The 13,731-nt window shown below is 39.1% G+C and overlaps 1 protein-coding gene across 1 annotated transcript; it reads right to left on the bottom strand.

The window, feature by feature from the left end:
- Positions 1-3,661: 3,661 nt before the first annotated feature.
- On the bottom strand, positions 3,662-13,269 carry CLK1 (CDC like kinase 1). Its single transcript, XM_087950350.1, has 13 exons — positions 12,688-13,269; positions 9,814-9,959; positions 9,328-9,553; positions 8,249-8,339; positions 7,844-7,910; positions 7,085-7,201; positions 6,707-6,873; positions 6,463-6,557; positions 6,248-6,377; positions 5,520-5,602; positions 4,991-5,070; positions 4,036-4,126; positions 3,662-3,952 (listed from the first exon to the last, which is right to left on the bottom strand). Exons 2-13 carry the CDS (start codon positions 9,957-9,959, stop codon positions 3,806-3,808), a joined length of 1,440 nt encoding a protein of 479 aa, XP_087806476.1. The 5' UTR covers positions 12,688-13,269; the 3' UTR covers positions 3,662-3,805.
- Positions 13,270-13,731: the final 462 nt, after the last annotated feature.

Here is a 13,731-nt window from a genome sequence, read left to right as displayed (position 1 = left end):
TGTTGAGAATTGTATTTGCAAAGTGTCTATGTTAGAGCAGGTTACCGTTGGTTTGTAAAAGGCATAGAGTTCTTTCATGTGCATAAAGATTGTTGAAGAGCAACAAATACAGGAACTATTTAAAATTCTTACAGAAAACAATGGAAATAACTTAGTAGGGTAAAATAGGTTGCCAAACTTTTGGACCTCAGGGACCACCAAACTCATTTTAAATTCTGTGGACCAGGGGTCCCCAACCACCGGTCCCCAGACCGGTACCGGTCCGTGGATCATTTTGGACCGGGCCGCCTACTTTGCTTGGGCGCCATCTTGTTTCGACGTGCTGGATCAAGTGCTGGTTTTGACGCCATCCCTCAGCCTCGACCAAAAACGTCAGCTCCACGCCATGCGTGGCTGGAGAAAAAGGAGATGTTGAACAGGGTTGCCATCTGGCCGTTTTTCCGACCAAACACGAGAAATCTGACCGTATTTCTGTTTGGCTGTGAAAAAAATGATGTCTCCGGCCAAATATATTTGGCCGGAAATTTGGCTGTACGAAAGTTGCTTGGCTGTGAAATCGGAATTTTGGCCGAATACCGGTTTTCATTCGGTTCTGCCCCCACCAGCCCCAATTTGGGGCTAAATGGCGGGTCTGACCTCGTCCCTGGGGGGAAATCTCGCAGCAGCCTACGGGCGAGGGAAGTTTGCCCTCAGCAGCGCCAGTTGGCCTGAGGGAGAAAGGAACGCGGGGTGGGGAGAAAGCTTGCCTCAGCGGCTCCACCACGAAGCGCCTCTTTCCTCCTGGGAAAAGGGAGCGAGAGTGAAAGCAAGAGAGGCATGTGAGCCAAAAGCTGGAGTGGGGTGGAATGAAGGGGCTCGGATCCCAATCCGGACCCCTCGCGGGAGCTCCTGAAAACAGCCCTGCGCTTGTCCGGGGTGCCGGAGGGGCGCCGGGGCCATGGCTCGGCGGCGGCGGAGCGGTCAGCCGGGGGAGGACGAAGGTGCGCAACGAAAGGTGCTGGACGGAGGTGAAGGCAGTCGCCACCCAAAACAACCGGGAGAGAAGAGAAGAGCGAGAGACGAGAACCCTAAAACAGTGGTCCCCAACCTTTTTGTACCAGGGACCGGTTTCAAGCAGAAACATTTTTCAAGGACCGGGGGAGGGGGGAGAATCCGAGTTTGGTAGTTTGCTTGCAGACGTTTCATTACCTGACTAGGTAACATCTGATGTTGTTACCTAGTCGGGTAATAAAACGTCTGCCAGCAAACCACCAAGTTCAGGGAGCGCCTCAGCCCTGCCTCCTCAGCCCCATCCCTCAGGTGTCTCCCTCCCTCCCTCCCTCAGGTGTCTGCCTCGTTCCTCTCTCAGTCACTCTATCGCTCCTCCAGCAGCCCAAGAAGCCGGGGTGGCTTTTCCTGTCGCCACAGCTTCCCGAGCGCCCGTTCACCCCACCGCCCGCCCGCCCGCTCGCAGTTCAATCCACAGTGCTCCGTTCTACCTGCCTGCCTGCCTGCCTTCTTCGCTTCGGAGCAGCTTCGCTGATAAAAAGAGGCGAATAGTTATTATTCTCAGCCGAAGCTGCTCCCAAACAACCAGACAGGCAGGCAGGCAGAACGGAGCACTGTGGATTGAACCGCGAGCGAGCGGGCGGGCGGGTGGGGTGAACGGGCGCTGGGAAGCTGCGGCGACAGGAAAAGCCACCCCCGGCTTCTTTGAAGCAGTTTCTTCCTGGGCTGGTGGAGGAGCGCAGAAAGCGACTGAGAGAGCTGAGCCAGAGAGCAGGACAGGCTTCGCTTGCTTCCTCCTCCCCTTCTTTCATTTGTGTCCTTGATCCCCGATCCCAGCAGCATTCACCGAAGGCGAAGAAAGCCGCCATTTTTTTTAATTTTTTTTTCTTTGTGGCCCGGTAAAGAGTGCTCCACGGCCCGGTACCGGTCCGCGGCCCGGTGGTTGGGGACCCCTGCCCTAAAACACACAGGGCAGAATGTTGCTTTAGCCAAGCTATACAGTGAATATCTACTAAAAGTTTGACTGGTTTAATATGGATTTATTCCCAGGTAATTGAAAGTCTTATTTCAGCTGGAAGAATTCTAGACAATGCTCTGCTTGCCAAGGGGTTGCAGCAAAGTGAGGCGAGAGATCCGGAAAGAAGTGGGCTCTCCAGGTATTTGGAATGAATCCCCAAAATTCCTTATATGCCTGGATTTCTGAACCTCAACAACTTTAAAATGTGTGGACTTGGACTCTCTGAATTCCCCACACACCTTACAATTGTTGAGATTGTGGAAAGCTGAAGACCATATGGGAGATCAAACCCATCCTAAATGTAAAATCTGAATTGCAGATTATTACCTTACAAAACGCTTTTGGAGAAAACATATTTTTGTTTGATCATGATCAACTGAATCATGACGACTTTATTGGAGTCTAGTCTTGCATTTATACACATTTTTAGTTATCCTCCAACATTGGTTAATTTTGGTGAGTTGATAGTGTAATAGTAAATAAAATAAAAAATAAAAATAATTTAAAAACCCTAACCGGTCCTTGAAAAAGTGTTCCTGCGTGAAACTAGTCCCTGGTACAAAAAAGGTTGGGGACCACTGCTGTGGACCACTAATGTGAATTTTGACTGATGTGGCTGGCTGATGGTGTGAGGGACAGGGAGAGATCTGATCTAACCTCGGAGGGCTGGTGATGTTCTCTCTCATACACACACCCTCCAAGGCAGCCACATTCCTAGCCTGCTTTTGAGCTCCGTTTTGGGGGGATTTTCTTTCTCTCACACACATCCCCACCCCCTTCCAAGGTAGCCACGTTCCTAGCCTGCTTTTGAGCTCCGTTCTCAGGCTTCATGCAAGGAAAGCAAGGCTTACTTTCCCTCCCCCCAAACTGTCAGAAATGAGCCTTCACGGGTGCAGCCTCTTGGAGCAGGATGTCTTGCAGGGTCCCAAAGTCTCATTTCTGGCAGAGTGTGGGAGAAAGACTTCTGCTGCTTTCTTTGCATGCAGCCAAAAGCAGAAGCGGAAGAAGCAACCCAGTGGCCAGGCAAGTTCCCCCCTCACTACCTCGTGTTGCGGGCCATGTGGGCAGTGCAGCCTTGTGTTCCCCTGCAGCCTGGATTAATTGCTTTGGGGGGTCATCTGGGGGTGAACTTTTCTCTGCAGACCACCAAAATTTTCTCATGGCCCATGAGAAAATTTCCGGCTGGCGACCACTGGGATAAAATATTCTGAGCAACATTCAGAATATCAAAAATGAACATTTCAAACTCAATCATTTTTGAGTTTAGTATATGTAATAAAATAAAAACGCCAACATATAGCCAATATCCTATTATTTACCTGGACTTTTCTCGCACCCCCTGGAATATCGTCTCGCACCCCCAGGGGGTGCAAGCACTCCAGGTTGGGAACCCCTGGTATAGAGTATGGTACATGAGTCAGTGCAGCTAAGGCTTTCAAAAAGAGCTAACCAAGCCTATTCATGCAATCATTGCATATAATCGGGAACAAGCTTACTGAAATCTAATTAAACTGAACAAACCATTTGCTACTGAGATGGGAAGGTCCTTATAGTTCATATTTCTTTCCTAGCTCCAAAAGAAAATTCAGAGTGAAACTTTAATCACCCATGTAACCACAGCTCACACACAATATTAAGAAAACAACTGAACACTAATTGTTGCTAAATGTTTTATTTTGAGCTATTTTAACAGACTAAGCAGGACAATATCAAAAAATAAATTTACAGAATTACAAAATAAATATGTAAAACATTTTAAATATGTGAAACATCTTTTCAATGGCAGAATTTTTAAAAATCTCATTTCATCTTCTTTCTTAATGGAAAAAAGAAAGGATGCGCCAAAGCTTCATTAAGTGTGATTCGTCTGGCAGGGTCATATTCCAACATTTTCTGAATAAGATCAAATAGATTCTCATGATCAGAATTGTGACACTGCATGAATTCCTGTGGGTGGGGGGAAAAAAACTAATTAGCACTTCTGAGAAAATGGAGTAGAAGAAGCTTAGTCAAGCAGCAGATTATCTAACCTTCAGTGGCTTGCAACGCCTTGAAACATATCTGCCAGCAGAACTTAATTCATCCCAATCCAAACCATCATGCCGGAAGTATTTGCGTTTTCTGTTATAAATGAAGTTAAGAATGAAATTATTTAAAGGCAGCTTTAGCAATGACAAATCTAGCATAACACCTTCCTTGTAACTGCTTCAGCATAACTCGGATCATAAACCAAATATTTTTATTTTTTTAAAGGTTATTTGCACATTTCCTACCTTCATTCACATTTGTATCAAATAGTGCGCACCATTCAAAAATTGCTTCAAAAGCATGTTAGTGCAAGTGAAGCATCTATTCTAAAAGCATCTTTTGAAAGGCTTCAATGGTTGTTTCAAAGGCTGTCTCTTGTTATTTTGTATGGACAATGTTTTCCCCAGCAATTCCAATACAATGAATATACAAACACAAACCTCTTGAATGCTTTGCACAATACCACTAGTCACATAAAAAAGACAAATTTAATTTTCCTCTGAAATTAACAGAATAGTACACCATCCCATTAGTTATCACAATAAAAATGTACTTTTATTTCATCATAAAAAATTAAAGGCAGAATAGTATCTTACAGATAAGAACCAGCACCAACACATGATCAAACAAAAGAAATAGCTCCGAAGTATACAATTATAATTAGGACCACAATATGAGACATTCTGCCACATAATGTCTATATGATAAAATGCAAATAATGAGCATTGTATCTAACTAATTTTACACAATTCTAAATTTTACAATGTATTCCTAGAGAGTCATACAATTTACCTCAAGGTATCTACTAAAGAGAACCTATGCCAGGTTTAAAATACCTTTATTGCTTCAGATTACTAGTGTTTTTTTTAATGTAAGCTAATCGTTAAGGAGAAGCATATGAACACTGGTGGTACTCAGCAGAAGGAAAAATATTGAGGGAAAAAAACATTTCTTTACCTTGTTTTTTGAACCATATGAGTTGGTAATGGTCCTAGTATCTTCTCCATCATAGCCAGATGTTCTTTGCTATCATGTGTCTTTAAAAAACCACAAAAAACAAACCTTGAAAATTTTAGAAAACCGAAACAGTGAATACAAAACAATGTACTGCAAAGTATGTTTGAAAGGGACAGGGAAAATATTTTTTGCAAAAACTAAAATTATGTTTTTAATACTCTTATTGAAGTGTTCTATAGGCAATGTATTTCACATGACAGCATTTCAAAAGAAATGTAGCATCTGAAGCGCATGATGGAATTGATAATTTGTCTTCTAGACAAATCCAGGTTTTGATATGACACCTTGGGTTCCCATAGTTTGAAATTTGCTTTTATCTATGCTGAAATTACACGTTTCCCGTTGACTTCAATTCTTATTTTGAATTATTAATCACAATACTTTAGAAGTGTAAATATTTAGAAGTGTAAAAAAACTCTTTCTAATAATTGTCACTACCTCTATAACATATGCCTCTGTAGTCACGTACCGGAAATATTGTAAATCCAAGGTAATATTCAATAAGAATACAGCCAATACTCCAAACATCACATGGTTGTGACCATCCCAAAGCTGTGGCAAAAATATATAAAATGAATTGTATGTATGAATTGCAGACTATAAATACTATAAAGACTTTCAAACTATAAATACTTCTGATATTAATGAATTAAGGGCATTCTTGAGATGTGGAAAGCTTCTGAAAAAAATTGAGGCAGCAACTGCTTTAGCTGTTGGTTTTGGCTGAAAACACAATATACATAGGTGACTATTTTTTTGTCATTCCCCTCCACTCAGAGTTCCCAGCATAGAAGGCAACATTGCCCTCCTACCCCCAACCATCATAGCCTTTCCCTCCTTCCAGCTACCGCTATCCCAGAGCAGCAAATGTCACAGGCCTGCATTCTCCAATCACACACACACACACACACACCTTTCGTTGCTCTCCCACAATGTAGTATATATTTATAACCTATATAATATATCCTTCACATGTTCAACCCTCAACTATTGCTGTATCAAGACGGGTTTTGACTGGTTTTTCACTCCATGAACTGACCATAGTGTATTTATATGGTCATGGATTCCTCCATCTCAAGCAACTTGAGGGACTTTAGCAAGTAGAGTATATTCTAAACTATTTAAAGTTTGCAACATACCATAACACATGTTATGTACACTGCAATTGTTTGTACTAGTATATGCATATTATCTCACCTAATATGACTTCAGGAGCTCTGTAATGCCTTGTAGATACAAGTGTACTATGATGTTCATAATCATATGTTGCACTTCCAAAATCTACAACTTTGATCTCTGGATGTTTCAATGTGCGTTCACCATGTCTCTGAAATGTAGCATAGGATTATTAGGCATAAGTAGTAAGAATCAGTTATGAAAGCAATTATTAAGTATTAAATGATAAAATTTACCAGTTTAGGGTTATATTCTTCTGTATAATCAGAATTCACAAATAGTATGTTTTCAGGCTTCAAATCTGTATGGGTCAGCTTGTTTGAATGCAAAACTGTAAAGAATCCAAATTGTAAAACAGTTGTGTTTTAGCTTAAGACCTCTTTAAATATCAATGTTTACAGCCTAAAACTATTTTAATTAAAGAATATTTCCATTTATTCGCCTTGAAATTGCTAAAGAGAGAGTTTAATGTGTACTTACAATTTACAGATTTGCAAATCTGATGAGCTATTTTTCTGATATGGTCCAGACAGAAAGGCAGAAAACGATTTTCTTTAAGGAAGTCATAGGTACTGAGTCCTAGCAGTTCAAATACAATGCAAATATGGCCATGATGATCAAACCACTCCAACATCTTGACACAGTGACTGTAAATGCAGTAAGGTTACTCAGAAGGCATCATTAAATAAGAACATGAAATTAACTGAGCAATTTATAAGTACAATTGAAAGTAAATTGTTGATTACAGAGAAACTAGTATGTAAGAGAATATAATCACTTTCGGAGGGAGAGAGGGAGGAAAGAAAGAAAGAAAAAAAGACATTGTCACATTCCATTTTAACTGTATCATACACTTACAATGTACTATTAGGATCTGACATATTTAAGTGCTTCAACACTTGTATTTCTGACCGAGCTGCTTCTGAGTATCTGTCAACATTTTTTACGATTTTCACTGCTACATGTTTATCTCCCCTAAAAGACAAAATTTTGAAGTGTCACTAAGAGTCACAGGAATAATGAAGTCTTCTTTCAATGAATGAAAAATTGCTTTATAATACAGTTCTTACAAAATTAAAATGTAAAAGTATCTCCAGTTACCTTAATTTTTTAGAACATTATATATTAAAATATATGCACATTTCCTGAATATCAATAAGATTCTTAAAATTAAATAAAATGACAAATTGTGCATTTCAGGCAAAGCTGTTGAAAACAAACTTTTTTTTAAATCTATGTTTTTCAAAGTAACTGCAATTCATCCATTTTTATTACATTGCTGTTTACATGTTTACAGATTCCTGGGAAACCACTGACTACAGGTATGCTAAGAATTTTCATGGAAGAACCCTTCCCCCCACTACCATAATAGATCAGGAAAACAAGCCTCTCATAAGGGGGCATCTTCAAAAGAGTATTCCCTGATCACCTTAACAGAAAAGATAGTCAGATATCTCAGATATTTAGACCTTATATATTTTAGACTTTCAAAATCAATACCTTTTCCCCCCAGCTGTCACAAGAAACTTCCAATCACAAGGAAAGGGAAAACAGAAATGACATTATGTATAATCTGAGATTTAGAAAACTCTGAGTAGCATCATAAAAAAAACTTACGTTTTGTGGTCAATACACTTTACTACTTTTCCAAAAGCACCTTCACCAAGAGTAGTGATAATTTCATCTAAAACAGATGGGAGGTATTCAGTTATATAAGTAATGACATATTTTTATTATTCAATACACCATGCTCTGCCGCTATGTAAAAAGTATAACTAGACTTTAAATATTTAATTGGTCAAGTCTCCAAGACAGTTACGTCTATCTTGTTCTATATCAGCTCTGTTTACTATACAGGAAGTTTCAATTACGTTTAACTCTATATAAAATGAACCCCCCAAAAGAAAAAAACAAAACACGTAACAAAAGAAACGCAAAGTAAAGGACTTCCAAAAAAATTTCCTGACTTATCTAAAAGAAATTATTCTATCTTGAAAGTAAGTTGTGAAAAATATTCTATACATCTTGCATTTAGTACGTCTCCACTCTGACAGATCAGGTGACCCTCCTCATCATCCTCTACACTCCTGGATCTTTTCCTTCGGTGACTCCTCTGGTAACGGCAAGTGTGCGGCACCAACATCATCCAGCCAATCAATATACCCGAGTGAATTCAGGGCAGAATACGAAATTCATTCAGCATGGAGATATTCAGGCATTCAGATACGAGCCAGGCCACAAACGGTTGGCAGGAACAATTTCAAATTCCCCAGAATTTCACAGGGCACATAGTTTAGGTTACAGGAAAAAAACATGGCAAGGAACAGATTTTCAGATAAGGTACTTCAAGTGGCAAGGTAACAACAAATAATATATATATGCTTTTAAAATACGGTTCACTAGAAGAATTAAGTATTTTAAAATTGCAAATAAATATTCTTCAGTTTAATGCTGCCATACATCAAGTGTTGGCATGTACTGACCTATAAAGTAATCTTTGGGTAAATAATCTCAACAAGTGTAAAATACATTTTGCATATTTCACCTAATTAGGGCAATCAAAATTCATCACAAAACCTCTAGTATTTCTAATTAAACAGCACTAAGCAGCCCTAATTTCTATTTATCCAGTAATTATAATTCAATAGAGATTCAACGTCTACTTTGACAGATGCATGTCAGATGATAAGCCATGGGTGAAAACAATGTAGATCAAGTCTATCAATCATTCCATTAATAAAGAGGCAAATTTTATCCTTTGACTAATGGCGCAGATCTGCATAAAGGGACTTATTTCAACACCACCAATGAAACCTAAGAGGTCTTAGAATAGCACAGTCGTGTTTTCTCATCAATTATCCTTATACGTAAACACAATGTAACACCATTTCAGTATAATTTAATCAGGTATTTTAAAAGTAAAATGTTATAAAAGATAACAATCACCATTGAAAAATAGGTCTTCAGTTGCTACAAAGTATTCCCATTTTGGAATATATCTAGTAGAAAAAAACAATTTTGCTAGAATGTATCCTCACACATTTGTAATTATTTAAAAGAATACCTATATCCATGTTCCAGGTGTTTTAAATTATACATACCGTGTCTGTATGATATGATTTATTATCAGTCTTGCATTTTCTTTTGTAACTGCTTCTGCCACTCTGACCAGATGACTTGCTACTATGGTTGTGACAGTCATTCTCATGGACCCTGCAATGGTGCCTGGTTTCAGACAACTGACTATAGTTGCTTCTGTACTCTTCAACATAGCAGCGTTCATGATCTTCGCCTCTTTCCTGGACGGAGCTGGTATCTTTATAAACGCTAGAGTGGAAAAAATTCATAAAACACCTTGTAATGCAAAACTGCACATTGCAGATACCTCCAATTTTAAGAACACACACAACTGTTTATTAAACATGAGGTCATTTTAATATTTAATAAACCAGCATTTCAGATATAGGGAATCAAGAATTGTTCTTGTATTTTGGATTTTAACTCCTATAAAATGTTACCATAAATCACGTGATAAAATCTAATATTACTTACATTTTAGCTGCATGAGAACTGAGAAAGAAACTTACCTATCATACATTAGAGTTTGATCATATTTGCAGCGTTTGTATTCATATGTGCCATGTGATTGTCTTTTTCTTTTCTGCTGGTTTTGGGGATCGCAACATTGTTTTTCATCACAGCTACCATATTGACTGTGTCTAGAATACCTCATCTGAAATAAAGTACATATTATATTATCAGATATATCAATATGCTTTAGAAAAAAAGTTTTGGGATAACTTCCAATTAATCCATCCCTATTTTTCTTAGAAATTAAAAAAACTCTCCTGATCTTCTCAGTTGACAAAATATTGAACTCAGTAAAATACACAATGAGAAAAACCTTTATTTCCATATCAGTCTCTGATTCTTAGCACATTCATAAAGCAGAATGTGTAAAAACCCAGATTGAAAAGCTCTTTCGAAAGGTCCAATAGCAAATGATATACATACAAGCTTGAGAAAAATGAAATCCTTCTCAAAAATGTATATACTTTTAAACACTGTGTTGTCTACTAAATACCAGTTCCAATTAATATTTAATATATATTCCAATTAATATAGAAGGGATGTGGTGGCTCAGTGGCTAAGACACTGAGCTTGTTGATTCGAATCCCTAGCACTACATAATGAGTGAGCTTCTGTTACTTGTTCCAGCTTTTGCCAACCTAGAAGTTAGAAAGCATGTAAAAATGCAAGTAGAAAAATAGGGACCACTTTGGTGGGAAGGTAACAGCATTCCATGCGCCTTTGCCGTTTAGTCATGCCGGCCACATGACCACAGAGACGTCTTCGGACAGCGCTGGCTCTTTGGCAAGGGGAACATGTGTACAAGGGATATCTTTACATTACTTTTACCTATGCTTTTGATATATTTGATAATGCACTGTAATACAGGTAGTGAGTCTTTAGGATAATTGAACCCAAAATTTGTGTTAAGTGAAACATTGTTAAGTGAATTTTTCCAATTTTATGACCTTCCTTGCCAGTTGTTAAGTGAATCACCATAGTTAAGTTTGTCACATGGTTAAGTGAATGTGACTTCCCCATTGACTTTGTCAGAAGGGCACAAAAGGGGATCACGTGGCCTTGGGATATCATAACTGAACCAGTTGCCAAGCATCTGAATTTTGATCACATGACCAAGGGGATACTGCAAAGGTTGTAACTGTGAAAAATGGTAATACGACCCATTTCTCAGTGCCATTGTAACTTTGAACAGTCACTAAGTGAATTGTTGTAAGTCAAGGACTACCTGTATATTTTATTCAATATTACATAAAACTTGAAAATTATATGGGTGTCATCAGGGTTACCAAAATTAGACTTAAGAATTATGACTTCTTGATTCAAGTGACTACAATTATCACAATCACAAATGTAACAATAGGACTTCTAGTCCAATAGTTTTAAGAAACCTAATTGAAGAAGATAGGGCCATAATGTAATTAACAAAAGAAATGAAATAAATACCAAACTTGAAAGAAGCAACTTTGGAGCAGATTCTAAAATATTAAACACATGGACTGAAATGAAAATTTCCATATACTTCCTATTACTCCACTATCAAGCTGAACATGAAAAGCAAAAGTTCTGAATACATTTTTCAAAAGTATTTCTCAAAATCTAGTTCTATACAAGAAATAACAATATAAATGTAAAACACTATCTTCAATGTGGGTAAACTGGTTAGTTTTTTGACGCTGACTGGTGAACTTAGTTTATTAAATTCATTAAAGATTTAATATCTGGTAAAACCCAGATATTAAATGAACAAGTCAAACATGTCATGAGAAGAGTCACTTAAAAAAAAAAAGCCTAATATGTGGAATCTAATTCCACAGAGATAATTTTGCTGTTGATATCAGTGAAATATTAAGAGACAACACTCTCAATTACTATTCTCAAAAAGGTCATGTCTCCAAAATCTCCCTGCTACATTGTTGTTAACAAACAGCTTGGCAGAACATAGATTTCACCCTCAGAAGCCGGTCCACCCCTTAAAATCAATCTCTCAGAATGGCAAGAAATATTGATAATAAATTTAAATATAGAACTTATTTGGCTATGGTAGTAAAAGCTCTGCATTATTTTCCTTGGAATGATTTAGCAGCCTCCGTCTCTTTCCTCTTTCAGACGGTATATCTTTTACTAGCAGCCATTTTTTCCCTGTAATTTCAACTGCATTTTAGTTTTGTTGCTATTCTTAGTCCCTTGTGCTTTGGTAACAATTTTAGTGTCTTTCCATGCCATCTCTTCTTACCTTGTATTTATAAGAATAAAAAACCCCAAACTTAAAGCTTTCTTCTTCCACATTTCCGGATTTCTTTACCTTGAACTATCAACCGCCGAATCTTCAAGAACAGCAGCAAAATTGAGATATTCTCCTGATTAAAATCGTTTTCCTACTCGTCCATTACCTCACCCTCAACATCGCATACAGCTTACAATAATCGTACATCACAAGTAGGGAACATTAAGGATCAGAAAACCTTTTGAAGACTACGCAATTGTGTAGGCGCAGTCAGCAGGCAATAAAAAGGCAAATCCATTTTACAGTGACAGTGCTCTTTCTCTCTCTCTGTGGGTTAAAAAAAAAATTCTGCCTCTTCTCGTTAAGGCGAAGCAAGGGCGACACATAACTACAACCGGGACTGTTTTTTCTTTCAGGCCCTCAAGACCGTAGCCGGACCTCGACAGCCGGCGGACCTTAGCCTTAACGAAGAGGCAGAAGCTACCGACAGCTGCTCGGCTTGCACACCACGAAGAAAAAAAAAAAAAGAGGTCCCCGCGTCTCCTGCACATTCAACAAACGATCCCACTCACTTCTATGTTACGAGAAGACATTATCTCACGCCGAATACCCCTGACTTTGGGGTTTTGATATCACCCAAACTTACTTTTCCGCTCGGAACCGGTCTCCGGTCTATAAACACCTTACAGTTCTTCACTGCCTAGCCGCCATTACAAGATCCTCGCCGTAACAAAATGGCGCCGGGCAAGAATGTTCTAGAAAAAAAGGCTTGTAAAGAACGCGTACGCGCAAACATAATCCCGCCCTCTGCGTCACGAGCCAACAATCAGATGTTTATTATAAAAAGCAATAACCTTAGCGCGTGCGCAAATCAGCATTGTGTGAGTAGTTTTGGCATTGCAGATGTGCAGTTGGAGTGGAAGGTGACTGGATGCTTCGCAGTCAGAGTACCGATTATGACGATCCGGTCTAAAAACATACTTTTCTTTTTTTCATCCTGAAAACCGCATCCTTGCATGTTATTTTATAGACAAGTTCCAGAAAATTCTGAGCCCGAACGAATCCTAGATCTCCGTCCTCGTGGTTCTGCTACTCCTGTTTGCATTATCCAATTTATCTTGCAGCTCATCCGAGGGCTCTTCTAAGAAAAGAATTACGGGCAGAACCTTCCCAATATGGCTCTGCGCTTAAATTTGTCATGAGGAAACGCTCACATGCAAAACTGCTTTGATCGTAAGGCATTCTCAAGAACACGCGTGGCCAAAAGCATTGCAGCTCCCTCGCTACTGGTTCTTGAACAACAGGTGACTGGAGTTCTGTCAGGTGGAGGCATCCTGAGGATTAAGAACTTTGGCAGTGGGTAGAATTCAATCTGGTGCTGCTCTAAAAATCCCGTCTTTCATGGATGTGACTACTGAGCTTATGGGATTCATCCAACACTGAGAACCTGAGATGATTGTAGTTGTGATCCCTTTCAGGCCAAGACCATTCCACCCATACAGTTTGGAGCCATGCAGTCATTGCCAACAAACTCTGCTTGACAGAATGCAGGTTGGGCTCTTTATCCATTATCACTGAAGGCATATTGAGATTCACACTGATGGCTTTTTTATCTGTAGTATACGTTACTTCCAGGACATGAGCATGAAGCAGCATCCATTTGTACTTCTGCCCTACTTCATTGGAAGTG

This window comes from Notechis scutatus, chromosome 1 (assembly GCF_049901735.1).
Source record: "Notechis scutatus isolate UNSWTSFEM ecotype Mainland chromosome 1, rNotScu1.2, whole genome shotgun sequence".
In the NCBI taxonomy this organism is placed as follows: Eukaryota; Metazoa; Chordata; class Lepidosauria; order Squamata; family Elapidae; genus Notechis; species Notechis scutatus.
This window is presented reverse-complemented; position numbering and strand designations above follow the sequence as displayed.

Excerpts from the sequence above, each read along its gene's own strand:
- CLK1 (XM_087950350.1), bottom strand. The coding sequence starts at position 9,959 with ATGAGGTATTCTAGACACAGTCAATATGGTAGCTGTGATGAAAAACAA. Across the intron at positions 9,554-9,813 it reads CAAACTCTAATGTATGATAG|CGTTTATAAAGATACCAGCT; the intron begins GTAAGTTTCTTT and ends TTTCCACTCTAG. Across the intron at positions 7,202-7,843 it reads AAGTGTATTGACCACAAAAC|GGGAGATAAACATGTAGCAG; the intron begins GTAAGTTTTTTT and ends TTTGTCTTTTAG.